The sequence below is a fragment of the Alosa pseudoharengus genome, unplaced genomic scaffold (assembly GCF_046254945.1).
Source record: "Alosa pseudoharengus isolate Yale_2024_CS ecotype anadromous, Long Island Sound unplaced genomic scaffold, YU_APseudo_1.1 YU_APseudo_1.1_scf_5, whole genome shotgun sequence".
NCBI lineage: Eukaryota > Metazoa > Chordata > Actinopteri > Clupeiformes > Clupeidae > Alosa > Alosa pseudoharengus.
This window is the reverse complement of record NW_027468837.1, coordinates 40,580,418-40,592,917: the sequence shown is the minus strand read 5'-3', so window position 1 is coordinate 40,592,917 and position 12,500 is coordinate 40,580,418. Positions and strand designations below refer to the sequence as shown.

Sequence of the window (12,500 nt, the reverse complement as noted above, 5' to 3'; positions counted from 1 at the left end):
TGGTAATGTGAGATGTGTGTGTTGGGGAGGTGAGATGTGGTGTGTGTGTGTGTGTGTGTGTGTGTGTTGGGGAGGTGAGATGTGGTGTGTGTGTGTGTGTGTTTGGGGAGGTGAGATGTGTGTGTGTGTTGGGGAGGTGAGATGTGGTGAGTGGATGTGCTGACGGTGGAAGGTGTGCTGCCCCCTGCAGGTACTGCGACCAGCTGAAGATGTCGGAGAGCACCCACGTGCTGCAGCCGTTCCTGCCCAACGTGCTGGATGGTCTGGTGCAGCTGGCCGCCCAGTTCAGCTCCGAGGTGCTCACCCTCGTCATGGAAACGCTCTGCATCGTCTGCACCGTCGACCCCGCCTTCACCACCAGCGCCGAGAGCAAGATCTGCCCCCTCACCATCGCCATCTTCCTCAAGTACAGCAACGGTAAACACACACACACACACACACACACACACTTATGCAGACTAACAGCAAGATCTGCCCTCTCAGCAAGCCTTACTCTGGGGAGACCCCCGTCCACTGCTCCATAAACCCTGTGGTGGCGTCTAGGGAGCCGTCTCCGCTCCATCCTCTCTCCTGTCACAGCGCCCCCCGGTGGCGTCTCCGCTCCATCCTCACTCCTCTCTCCTCTCACAGCGCCCCCCGGTGGCGTCTAGGGAGCCGTCTCCGCTCCATCCTCTCTCCTGTCACAGCGCCCCCCGGTGGCGTCTCTAGGGAGCCGTCTCCGCTCCATCCTCACTCCTCTCTCCTCTCAGACCCGGTGGTGGCGTCCCTAGCGCTGGACATCTTTAAGGAGCTGTCCCAGATCGAGGCGTGCCAGGACCCCATGCAGATGCGCCTCATCCCCACGCTCGTCAGCATCATGCAGGCCCCGCCCGACAAGATCCCCGCCGGACTCTGCGCGGTGAGAACTCTGTCTGTGTGTGTGTGTGTGTGTGGTCTGTGTGTGTGTGTGTGTGTGTGTAGTCTGTGTGGTCTGTGTGTGTGTGTGGTCTGTGTGTGTGTGTGAGGCAATGCCTTGTGTCAGCTTACGAGTGTGAGTGAGTGAAGGAAGGGCTTCTGTCAGCTTTGCATAATACCTAAGATGCACAAGCAGCCAGCTGGCCTGTACTGTATGCCCACTTCTTTCGAAGGGTGATTTTGTATTTTTCGTATGTGTGTGTGTGTGTCCTGTCAGACGGCCATCGACATCCTGACAACGGTGGTGCGCCACACCAAGCCCCCTCTGTCCCAGATGCTCATCTGCCAGGCCTTCCCTGTTGTGGCGCAGTGCACCCTCCGCACCGACGACAACACTACCATGCAGGTGAGACAGGGGGCGCCACTGAGCACATGCTGCAAACCCTCTATAGACCCTGTATTATTACAAATAATAGAATGAATATTCCTGGTCATGAGTGCAGTGTGCCTCGTCATACCCAGAATAATATTTCTTTCAGTCCAGAGCCCATAATCGGGTGCTACTCCCTGTTCCTGGATGTGTGATTAGTGTGCAGTCACCCTTATCACACATGTACATAAGACAGCTGCTAACTGCTAACACAATCACCCTTATCACCCATGTACATAAGACAGCTGCTAACTGCTAACACAATCACCCTTATCACACATGTACATAAGACAGCTGCTAACTGCTAACACAATCACCCTTATCACACATGTACATAAGACAGCTGCTAACTGCTAACACAATCACCCTTATCACACATGTACATAAGACAGCTGCTAACTGCTAACACAACAGCTAACCTTCTGTCCATCTGTCCTTCTCTCCACTTCTCCCTGCCTTTGTATGTCTGTCTGTCTCTCTCTCTCTTACTTACACACACACACACACACACACCCTGTCTCTCTCACACACACACACACCGTCTCTCACACACACACACACCGTCTCTCTCTCACACACACACACACACACCCTGTCTCTCTCACACACACACACACCCTGTCTCTCTCTCACACACACACACACACACACACACACCCTGTCTCTCTCACACACACACACACCCTGTCTCTCACACACACACACACACCGTCTCTCTCTCACACACACACCGTCTCTCTCCCACACACACACACACACACACACACACACACACACACACCCCCTGTCTCTCCCACGTCTCTCCTGTCCCTGTGGCATGCTCTGCCTGTAGAACGGGGGTGAGTGTCTGCGTGCGTACGTGTCGGTGGCGCTGGAGCAGGTGGCGGCCTGGCAGGACGAACAGGGCCACAGCGGCCTCTGGTACGTCATGCAGGTGGTCAACCAGTTGCTGGACCCGCGCACGTCCGAGTTCACGGCCGCCTTCGTGGGCCGCCTGGTGTCCACGCTGATCTCGCACGCCGGCACGCAGCTGGGCGAGCAGCTGGACCAGATCCTCAGGGCCATCCTCAGCAAGATGCAGCAGGCCGAGACGCTCAGCGTCATGCAGGTGAGAGGCCAGCAGGGGGCGCTGCTGAGGCACAGCACTCCCACAGCACTCCCACAGCACTCCCACAGCACTCCCACAGCACTCCCACAGGGCTCCCACAGGGCTCCCACAGCACTCCCACAGGGCTCCCACAGCACTCCCACAGCGCTCCCACAGCACTCCCACAGCACTCCCACAGCACTCCCACAGGGCTCCAGAGTTATCTTCCATCATGTATCTACTCCAGCAATCTTACACCTCTCATTCACCTAGACCTTTTACCTAGTCCAGAGACTTTCTAATGAGGAGACACAGCACTCTAAAGATCCTCCATAGAAATGCACGGGGTTAGTTTGTAACGCCAATATGGCAGTTGTCTACGCATATCACACCCCTTCCGCGGCAAAATGTCGACATGTGAATACATTGAGCCAATAATGTGGTGTGTTGAGAAGACATCGTGCCAATCATGTGTTGTGATCTCGCTGCTGGAGCAAGATTGGTGTCGTGAAGTCTTGCGTGTGCGCATTTCTGCCTAAATAGATGCCGATAAGAGCCCAAAAAGCCTCAAAGGACTTTGCCTAGTCTCTGTTCATTCCTCTGATCATGGTGTTTATTCCTTACAGTCTTGGGTCATGGTTTTCATGGCGTTTTATTTCCTGTACTAGTTTTTGACCATGGTGTATATGGTGTTTATATTTCTTGTAGTCTTTGATCATGGTGTTCATGGTGTTTATATTTCCTAGAGTCTTTGACCATGGTGTTTTATTCCCTGCAGTCTTTGATCATGGTGTTTATGGTGTTTTATTCCCTGCAGTCTTAGATCATGGTGTTTATGGTGTTTTATTTCCTGTAGTCTTTGATCATGGTAGGGATGCACGATATGTCGGCGGCCGATATATTATTAGCCGATAAGTGAAAAAATTAAAATATTATTATCGGTCCGATAACATAATTCTGGCCGAAAATTTGCACCGATATTTTTTAAAGTCCTAATTTAGGCCTACGTAAGGTCCGTCCTGCTATACTGAGCTACTTGAGCTTGGTTGGCTATACTTTTTTTTTTAACGTTTTTATACGTTTTATTTCCTGTAGTCTTTGATCATGGTGTTTATGGTGTTTATATTTCCTGTAGTCTTTGATCATGGTGTTGTATGTCCTGTAGTCTTTGATCATGGTGTTGTATTTCCTGTAGTCTTTGATCATGGTGTTGTATGTCCTGTAGTCTTTGATCATGGTGTTGTATTTCCTGTAGTCTTTGATCATGGTGTTTTATTTCCTGTAGTCTTTGATCATGGTGTTTTATTTCCTGTAGTCTTTGATCATGGTGTTTATGGTGTTTTATTTCCTGTAGTCTTTGATCATGGTGTTTATGGTGTTTTATTTCCTGTAGTCTTTGATCATGGTGTTGTATTTCCTGTAGTCTTTGATCATGGTGTTTATGGTGTTTTATTTCCTGTAGTCTTTGATCATGGTGTTTATGGTGTTTTATTTCCTGTAGTCTTTGATCATGGTGTTTATGGTGTTTTATTTCCTGTAGTCTTTGATCATGGTGTTTATTGTGTTTTATTTCCTGTAATCTTTGATCATGGTGTTTATGGTGTTTTATTTCCTGTAGTCTTTGATCATGGTGTTTATTGTGTTTTATTTCCTGTAATCTTTGATCATGGTGTTTATGGTGTTTTATTTCCTGTAATCTTTGATCATGGTGTTTATGGTGTTTTATTTCCTGTAGTCTTTGATCATGGTGTTTATTGTGTTTTATTTCCTGTAGTCTTTGATCATGGTGTTTGCACACCTGGTCCACTCCCAGCTGGAGCCGCTGCTGGAATTCCTGTGCAGTCTGCCGGGCCCCACGGGGAAACCCGCCCTGGAGTTCGTCATGGCCGAGTGGATGAGCCGACAGCACCTCTTCTATGGCCAGTACGAGGGCAAAGTCAGGTGAGACACACACACGCACACACACACACACACACACACACACACACAGTTAGTTAGTTAGTTAGTATAATTTGTATTTTAGTATATTTTATTTATTTATTTTTTAGTATATTTAGCATATTCTTTACCTTCTACCGTCCTTACTGCTTAGTTGTGTTTTTATATTATATACTTTAATTACTCTTTCTGCTGTTAAAGAATGTGTTTGTGTTGTATGTATGCTGCTGAGACCTTGAATTTCCCCTGGGGATCAATAAAGTATCTATCTATCTATCTATCTATCTACACACACACACGTGCACTGCAGTGAGTGTCACAGCAAAGGTTGTAGTCACCAGAAACACTGTAGGTGAGTAGTAGCCACGCTAGTAGTCAGGCTAGTTTGGCATATACCCAGTGAGCAAATCAACCCTGAAAAATTAAGTACATTGTGGCCTCATTTTAACAGCTATTGAATCCATCTAGTATGTCAGAATCAAATTGGGGCAGCCGTGGCCTACTAGTTAGGCCTTCGGGCTTGTAACCGAAGGGTTGCCGGTTCATTCCCCGACCAGTAGGAAAAATGTGGGCGGGGAAAGTGGTTGAGCACTGCTCTCCTATGCCCACATCCACAGCTGAAGTGCTCTTGAGCAGGGTAGCTAACCCCTCACTGCTCCCTGAGTGCCGCTGTAGCTTCAGGTTAGTGTGTGCTTCACCTCACTGTGTGTTCACTGTGTGCTCTGTGTGTTCATTAATTCACGGATGGGATAAATGCAGAGACCAAATTCCTTGTATGCGCAAGTACGCTTGGCCTAAAAGCCTGATTTACAGAATAAAATAATGACTCCAGCTATGTGCCAAAGGCATGGCGAGATGTTACAGCAAGGACTTTAACGCTCACACACCCCACACACACACACACACACACACACACACACACACACACACACGATCACTCATACACTCACACACTCACTCACTCACTCCAGACTGATCAGTGTGTTGTTGGTCCTCCCTGCAGCACGGTGGCGCTGTGTAAGCTTTTGCAGCACGGCCTCAACACCAACGACAAGCGGTTGCACGACATCATCGTTAAGGGAGACGAGATCTTCACCCCGGAGGAGGGCATTCGCACACGATCCAAGTCAGCAAAAAGTAAGGGCACATCCCTCTCTCACTTTCTCACACACACACACACACAGGCTGTGTCCCAAACTGAAAAACTCCTGGTGTCATTATTCAGCGGCAGTAAAGCTTTGAGTTATGTCTGAATACTTGTATACAATTCTGCCTTCTAAGATACCTTAATTTTGTATCCTTCAACCAAAGATTCTTCAGAACATCTTATCTGTTATCTCTACGCACACAGACACACACACTCACACACTTACTTTCCTCTCTCTGTGTCCGTCAGACCCTGAGTGTTGGACCAACATCCCGCTGCTGGTGAAGGTCTTCAAGCTGATCGTCAACGAGCTCTCGTCTGTGGTGGAGGCCAATGCCACTCGCAACTCTGCTGCCGACTGGAGTCAAGGTAACACACACACACACACACACACACACACACACACACACACACACACATACACACACACACACACACACACTCGCAACTCTGCTGCCGACTGGAGTCAAGGTAAGACACACACACGGGGGGCGCTGTGGCACAACAGGCTACAGCGCTCATACCATATACGGGTCCAAGTGCCCACGGGGACACAGGTTCATATCCCGGTCCCACCCCATCTCTCTCTCCTGCGGTCATATCCTGGTCCCACCCCATCTCTCTCTCCCACTTACTTCCTGTCTCACTCTTCACTGTCCTATACAAATAAAGGCAAAAAGCCCCAAAAATATACTTAAAAAAGAAACAAACACACACACACCAGCGTGTGACAGAAGTGGGAAAGCAAAGAATAAAACACAAGCAAGTCATTGACTCATAGAAGTGGGAAAGCAAAGAATAAAACACAAGCAAGTCATTGACTCATAGAAGTGGGAAAGCAAAGAATAAAACACAAGCAAGTCATTGACTCATAGAAGTGGGAAAGCAAAGAATAAAACACAAGCAAGTCATTGACTCATAGAAGTGAGCATGGTGTTTGACATTCCAGTGGTTTGGTCACTTTGTAGCTACAGCATGTTGCACACAGATTCTAGAGTGTGTCATGGAATGTGTGTGTGTGTGTGTGTGTGTGTGTGTGTGTGTGTGTGTTTGATACCGACATCACAGTGGAGTGTGATGTCTGTAGCTAGGGCCTCAAGGATTGGGAAGGTATACATGTCAGTTCAGCTATATTGTTTGGTTGTGTGTGTGTGTGTGTAGAGTCAGGAGGGATGTGGGAGGATCAGGAGGAGGAAGAGGAGGATGAGGAGGAAGATGAAGGCCTGCATGGACAGCTGCTCTCAGATCTCATCTCCTCCAATAAATATGGTAATACCACTCACACACACTCACACACACACACACACACCACAGCATACACCATAGCATACTTACAGAGAATCCACTCACACACACTCATACTCTCAACGCCCAGTTCAGTACACACTCCTGTCATTCATATATATACAGTATATATTGACTTTCCTGTAAAATCACATCAGGTTTGTTGGTTGTCTTCCCCCTAATGTTTTTTTTCCACTCAGATGATGATTACTATGACGACGATGATGAGGACGACCCAGACGCCTTAAAGGACCCCATTTATCAGATTGACCTTCAGGTAAACAAACGCCTTAAAGTTATGAGCTTTTTCCATTACTGAGTGGTTGTAGTTAGCCCTACCTGTTTTTTCAATGGCCATTTTTTTATTTCCTGATTGGTCATGGAAATTCATGATTTCTGTCAGGGAAAAGTCATGGAATTTTACATTTGACTTACGGCCTCTACACACAGTTGCGTGCGTTGCAGTGCTGGAGACGCATCCCATTCACTTTGCATGGGCTCACGTCATCCGTTGACGAACTGAATTGTGGGTCCGTTGCGTCGCATTTCTTCCGTTGCTCGCGTTGAAAAGTTCAGCTGTTGCTGCACCGTCAGACGACACCGGCCAATCAAGCCAATCGACGGACGGCACCAAGCAATCAAATAGATAAAGCGCTTTCAGACATATGTGTAAGACCGGAGGTTCTGCCGATGTTAAACGGTGGGGCCGTATATCTGAACGACATAACCGGTCATATGGAAGTCCGAATTCACCCGGTGTTTATATTACTCCCCCCCTAGTATTTCCTCTGGACATTATGTAAATGTGCTGTGTCTGAACGAGAAGTAGAACATGCGGTTAAAATCACACCTAGTGAGAGGGCGTGTTGGTGACGTTTCTTTTGTGTGTCCATGTGGTTAGATCTGACTTAAATGCCAGTGTTATGATGGAGTGGCATAGTGCTGTCTAGAAAATCTCCGACCTGGAAAGATGCAGACATCACGGAGCTACATGATAGAACACATGAAGGGAATGGCACGTTGTAGCCTACAACTGCATGGCAAGGCCAAACGAATTCAAAAGACTGAATCATCATGAGCAGAAGGCGCTGAAAAGGCAGTAGCCTACAGCGACGTCGTTGACGACAATAACAGGAGTATTTAATAAATTGTTAGCCAACACGGTTTTCTGTTCATTGATAGCCTTAGGCAGAATTAGGCTACAGAAAAGAATACAGGATTTTTTTCTCTCCCGGCAGTAAAGACAGTAGATTCGTGTTTAAAATGAAATGAAAACTAAAGGTAGGCTATAGGCTAATTATGCATATGACCATCCAGAGGAGGCTGGTGATCTGTCAAAAATGATGAAGATCGTAAGATACAGATGGTTTTATTGTTGCGGTCATTATTACCACAAACACGAATTGACAACGAAACCATGGCGATCGTGGGTTATATCTTGCCTGCTTATTAGGCCATGCACAGCCCTGTCAGAACTCCGTGTAGCATGCAGAGCCTACTGGCAGTTTTCATAGACCATCACCAACTAGTTCGCACTTTGGATATATCGTCGGATTGTGAAAAGCCCAATTTCGAATAACTACAGTAGCCTACAACAGATGAGGTAGGATGCATCTTTTGCAATTAGAATTTCGTGTTGGTGAGACCTGTTGCCTATCAGTAGACATGTCATCTCGAGTTCCACGACAGCTTAGCTAGTGCCACCGAAATATGACACTGAAATCCTTTCACTATTGGAGTCGCTCAGATAGAAACAGCTGTAACGTGGTTAGGACACTTTTGCTGTGGAGTGGAGACGCCATAAGTTAGGTGTGGTTTTGACAATCAGAAAAGCAATATACTGAAATACTTTAATGATGTAAAGTCAAGTGCTGGTCTGGTGTGTGTGCGCGCAGTTTTTATTGATGAGTCGGAGTGGCAAGGGCATTATAAAACTTCTCGCTCTTAGGCCTACTCATACACCGCGCTGAAATGGCGTAGCTGTCTAAATTCAAATCATATAATGCTAGATAAACCATTTCAATAAACCATGAAAACTTCCCTGTTATGTTAGTATTTTGTTTGTTGCTTAAAAACGTTGTATGATGGCCTTGAAGTCTGGAGTTAGCCTACTGAATTGGCTGGTAGCCTACCATAAAGTGTGTGCATGCTCTCTCTCCAACGCAAACCAGATTCTGGTACATAACGTTGAAAACAGATAAATGTGTTTATTCGAAGCACACATACAAATACTGTATGTGCGCACTTACGTGACTATCCTACTTCAAGTATTAGCCTACGCACAATAGATTTCTCTTCTTTAGCCTATAATGCATAGGCTACACTTTTTAAACAAAAAGCAGCTGTGACAGGCAGCGGCCGCATATATTCTGCGTCATATCTCGCAGCTTGTGAACTCTACAAGCCCCCACCCCTCACTCGACAACCACACGGAGATTATGTAATGTGCGTGTATGTCGTTCACACATAAGTCCGTATAAGGTCAGTATTAGGTCCGCAGGTTAGCATCATATCTGAATCATCCGAAGGGTAGGACCTCCGTTTGACAAACCTCCGCATTTACCCACGGAGGTTATATCTGAAAGCGCTTATAGATAGATAGATACTTTATTTATCCCCAAGGGGAAATTCAGGAATGCTTCAAGTCATTTGCATAGCAACCGTCGGGAACACCCACTGGCATGCGTTGACGGAACGCAACTGTGTGTAGAAGCCATTAGAGCGGGAACCCTGGTAAAGATACACTTACAGAGCCTTTGTACAAGAGTCACTATTACCCGTTACAGTGGGGGGGAAAGGTTTATTGTGAATGACCCGTTACAGTGGGGGAAAAAGGTTTATTGTGAATGACCCGTTACAGTGGGGGAAAAAAGTTTATTGTGAATGTGAAAAATGTTTTAGTTTATTTCAAGTTCATTGATAAATAGAAGCAATATTAAACATTAAATTAATGCATGTTGGTTTAATAAAGCTTTCAGACATAGAGTATATATATTTAATACTCCTGATTCCTGATATCCCAGTGGTGGACGTGCAAGTCACATCTGGTGCCCTGACAGCGACAAGAAAATATTTGTGTCCCTCTCTATAATCAAAGTTGTCCATCTCTGATCTAAACTAGAATATCTAAGCTGTAGAATATGTCAATTCATCCGTGTGCGTGCGTGCGTGTGTGTGTGCGTGTGTGTGTGTGTGTATGGTGTGTGTGTGCGTGCGTGCGTGCGTGTGTGCATGTGTGTGTGTGTGTGTGTGTGTATGGTGTGTGTGTGCGTGCGTGCGTGCGTGTGTGTGTTGCAGGCGTACCTGACGGACTTCCTGACCCAGTTCTCCCAGCAGCCGTGCTACAGCATGTTCTCAGGACATCTGAACGAGGCCGAGAGGAGGGTCCTGCAAGGCATCGGCCTGTGACACTCTCACACACACACACACACACACACACCCCTCAGAACTCCTCTTGCTCTACTCAACACACACACCCTCACAGAACTCGTACTCTGCTTTACACAACACACACACACACTCACAAACTCCTCATACTCCACACACACACACACACACACACACACACACACACACACACATGCCCATAGCTCATATACACACCGGACACAGACATAATGCAACCCTGAGGCTTCCGTTTCCGCCTCTAGGGGCATCCTTCCAGAGGAGCAGTGTTTAGGGAAATGGAGATGATTGACAGGCTCTCATCCTCATCCTCACTCTTCGTCATGTTACGGACAGACCAGCACTTCCTGGAGGATGTGGAGTGGGGGGGGGGGGGGGGTCACTTTGGGGGGGGTTGTAGGACTCTTGTGATGAATTCTAAAAGAGACTGGAGTTTCAGGAGGGGTGGGGGGGGAGGAAGTAAGGGCCCAGACGTCCTGTTTGCCCATAAGAACACGGACTGATCTACGCTGAGCACCACGGGTCCCAGTCCTCGCTGATTCGGAACATTGTGGATCTTCTGTGGAAGAAGACAAGAGAGACATTTGGTTGTCAAATGAACTTCAAACTCGCGGTTTTCATGAAATGTCGGCGGCCTTATATTGTTCATGTGAATTTCTCTGATGATGAAATGCTCTTATTGGTCCTCGTCACCCCTGGGAAGGGCGGGCGGGTCTTGGGGATCGACACTGTTGCCGTGGTGACGCGGAGCACTCCGGCTGTTGTTGTACCCACTGGAGTTTGAGATGTATTTTGAAAATAAAGCGCCAGCCTCCGTATCCTGGTCCATCTCCACCTCTGTGCAAAATGGCGTCTCAGAAGGTGTGGTGCTCCTAGTGCACGCTGTGGCGAACCCTTCGTGCTGTTTTAACATTTTCACTCTATGACCTGTATTTCTTCAGCCTGTTCTGTCTATAATTATACACATAATTTCTGAAAGGAGAATTCTGTGGGCTTTATTTACTGTCACTGATGTTCCACATTCTGGGTTCTAAGTTATTGTTCCACATTCTGGGTTCTAACTTAATGTTCCGAGCGGCCTACTCCTGAACCTTCTGTACCTGCGGAGTTCCAATGTAGAGGCCAGTTAGAGGTCATCTTTATCAGTTAAAGCTACTGCTATGATAGATATGAGGTTTGAAATCACTCCTTTGTTGTGTAAACGCCGTGGTCACATATTTTGGGGGATTTTCAACAGCTGAAGTCACTGTTTTGATAATCAGACACTGTTTTGATAATCAGAGGGTTTTAAACTTGTACAGACAACAGTTCTGTCGAGCAGGAAGTGCTCATCTAAGCAGTCCACAGGAAGTGCTCATCTAAACAGTCCACAGGATGCCATCGTTTTACACTGTTTACTTGCAATGCTGTTTACAGTCACTCTGAACACATTAAATGTTGAGTTGTTGGTCAGTAAACAGATTTAAATGGTTCCATTGGAACTGGAAGTTCAGTAGAGAAATAGCTAAATCCAAAGAAATAAAGATGTTAGACAAACAATAGCCTTCAGTAGCAAATGGGACGTTTGTATAACCTGCCTGCCCACAGCAAAACCTGGCAGGGATGTGGCTTTTGTGTAGCCTAATCATGACGATATTATGTCTTGGACACAATGGACATTCCTATTTTAAAAATGACTGGAATTCTTGTAAATCCTAGAAGTCCATGTAAGATTGTGGTCATTATTTGAAGTCATGTATTGAATTCAATTTCTACTGAAGGGGTCGTTTGAGCTATTTGATTGTTTTATCCAATCACAGGATCTTCACAAATCTTGATGTTTACATTGGATCTAGCCCTTAGTGGTTACACTGTAACATTAGCCTCGGACATCTACACATTTAGTCTATGTGCTTAGAACTTGAGCCAGATGGTGACTTGTGAAACCATGATTATATTGAGATTCATATTAAAATCACAACGTTTTGGAGTAGCTAGCCCTAAAATATTAACCGATGTTTCCATAGCCTACTTTTTAATTTTGCGTGCTTTTATTGACAGTAGACCTAGGCTAAAGCCTAACCTACTAAGGCACAGTCGCACATTTGACAGCTGACCAAAAACACACAGGCCTGATATCTGCTTGGCTACAAGCTGCACACGCGAAGTGTAAAAGAATGACGGGCTACGGTTGAAATCAGCCAATTCCAGTGATGCACATCGCGCTGCTTCGTGCTCGTCTCCTTTAACGCCGCGAAAGGCTGCCGCGTCACGGTCCGTGTATCATCCGACACTCATCACATTTCATGTGGATCACGAACTGAGCGAGCGCTCCT

General features: G+C 46.6%; 2 protein-coding genes across 3 annotated transcripts in view; both read left to right on the top strand.

Moving 5' to 3' along the window:
* ipo9 (importin 9) overlaps positions 1–10,546 on the top strand; it is a 25,382-nt gene extending 14,836 nt beyond the window's left edge. The window contains exons 15-24 of the mRNA XM_076267902.1: positions 191–417; positions 750–898; positions 1,172–1,300; positions 2,157–2,432; positions 4,186–4,352; positions 5,353–5,486; positions 5,746–5,865; positions 6,658–6,765; positions 6,981–7,057; positions 10,078–10,546. Of these exons, the coding sequence (XP_076124017.1) occupies positions 191–417; positions 750–898; positions 1,172–1,300; positions 2,157–2,432; positions 4,186–4,352; positions 5,353–5,486; positions 5,746–5,865; positions 6,658–6,765; positions 6,981–7,057; positions 10,078–10,188 (1,498 nt within the window). The 3' untranslated portion in view covers positions 10,189–10,546. The remainder of the gene's footprint in view (positions 1–190; positions 418–749; positions 899–1,171; positions 1,301–2,156; positions 2,433–4,185; positions 4,353–5,352; positions 5,487–5,745; positions 5,866–6,657; positions 6,766–6,980; positions 7,058–10,077) is intronic.
* Positions 10,547–12,300: 1,754 nt separating this feature from the next.
* shisa4 (shisa family member 4) overlaps positions 12,301–12,500 on the top strand; it is a 17,167-nt gene continuing 16,967 nt past the window's right edge. For both annotated transcript variants that reach the window (XR_012983013.1, XM_076268128.1), the window contains exon 1: positions 12,301–12,500. This exon is cut by the window's right edge and continues 173 nt beyond it. The gene's annotated coding sequence lies outside the window, so the exon portion shown is untranslated.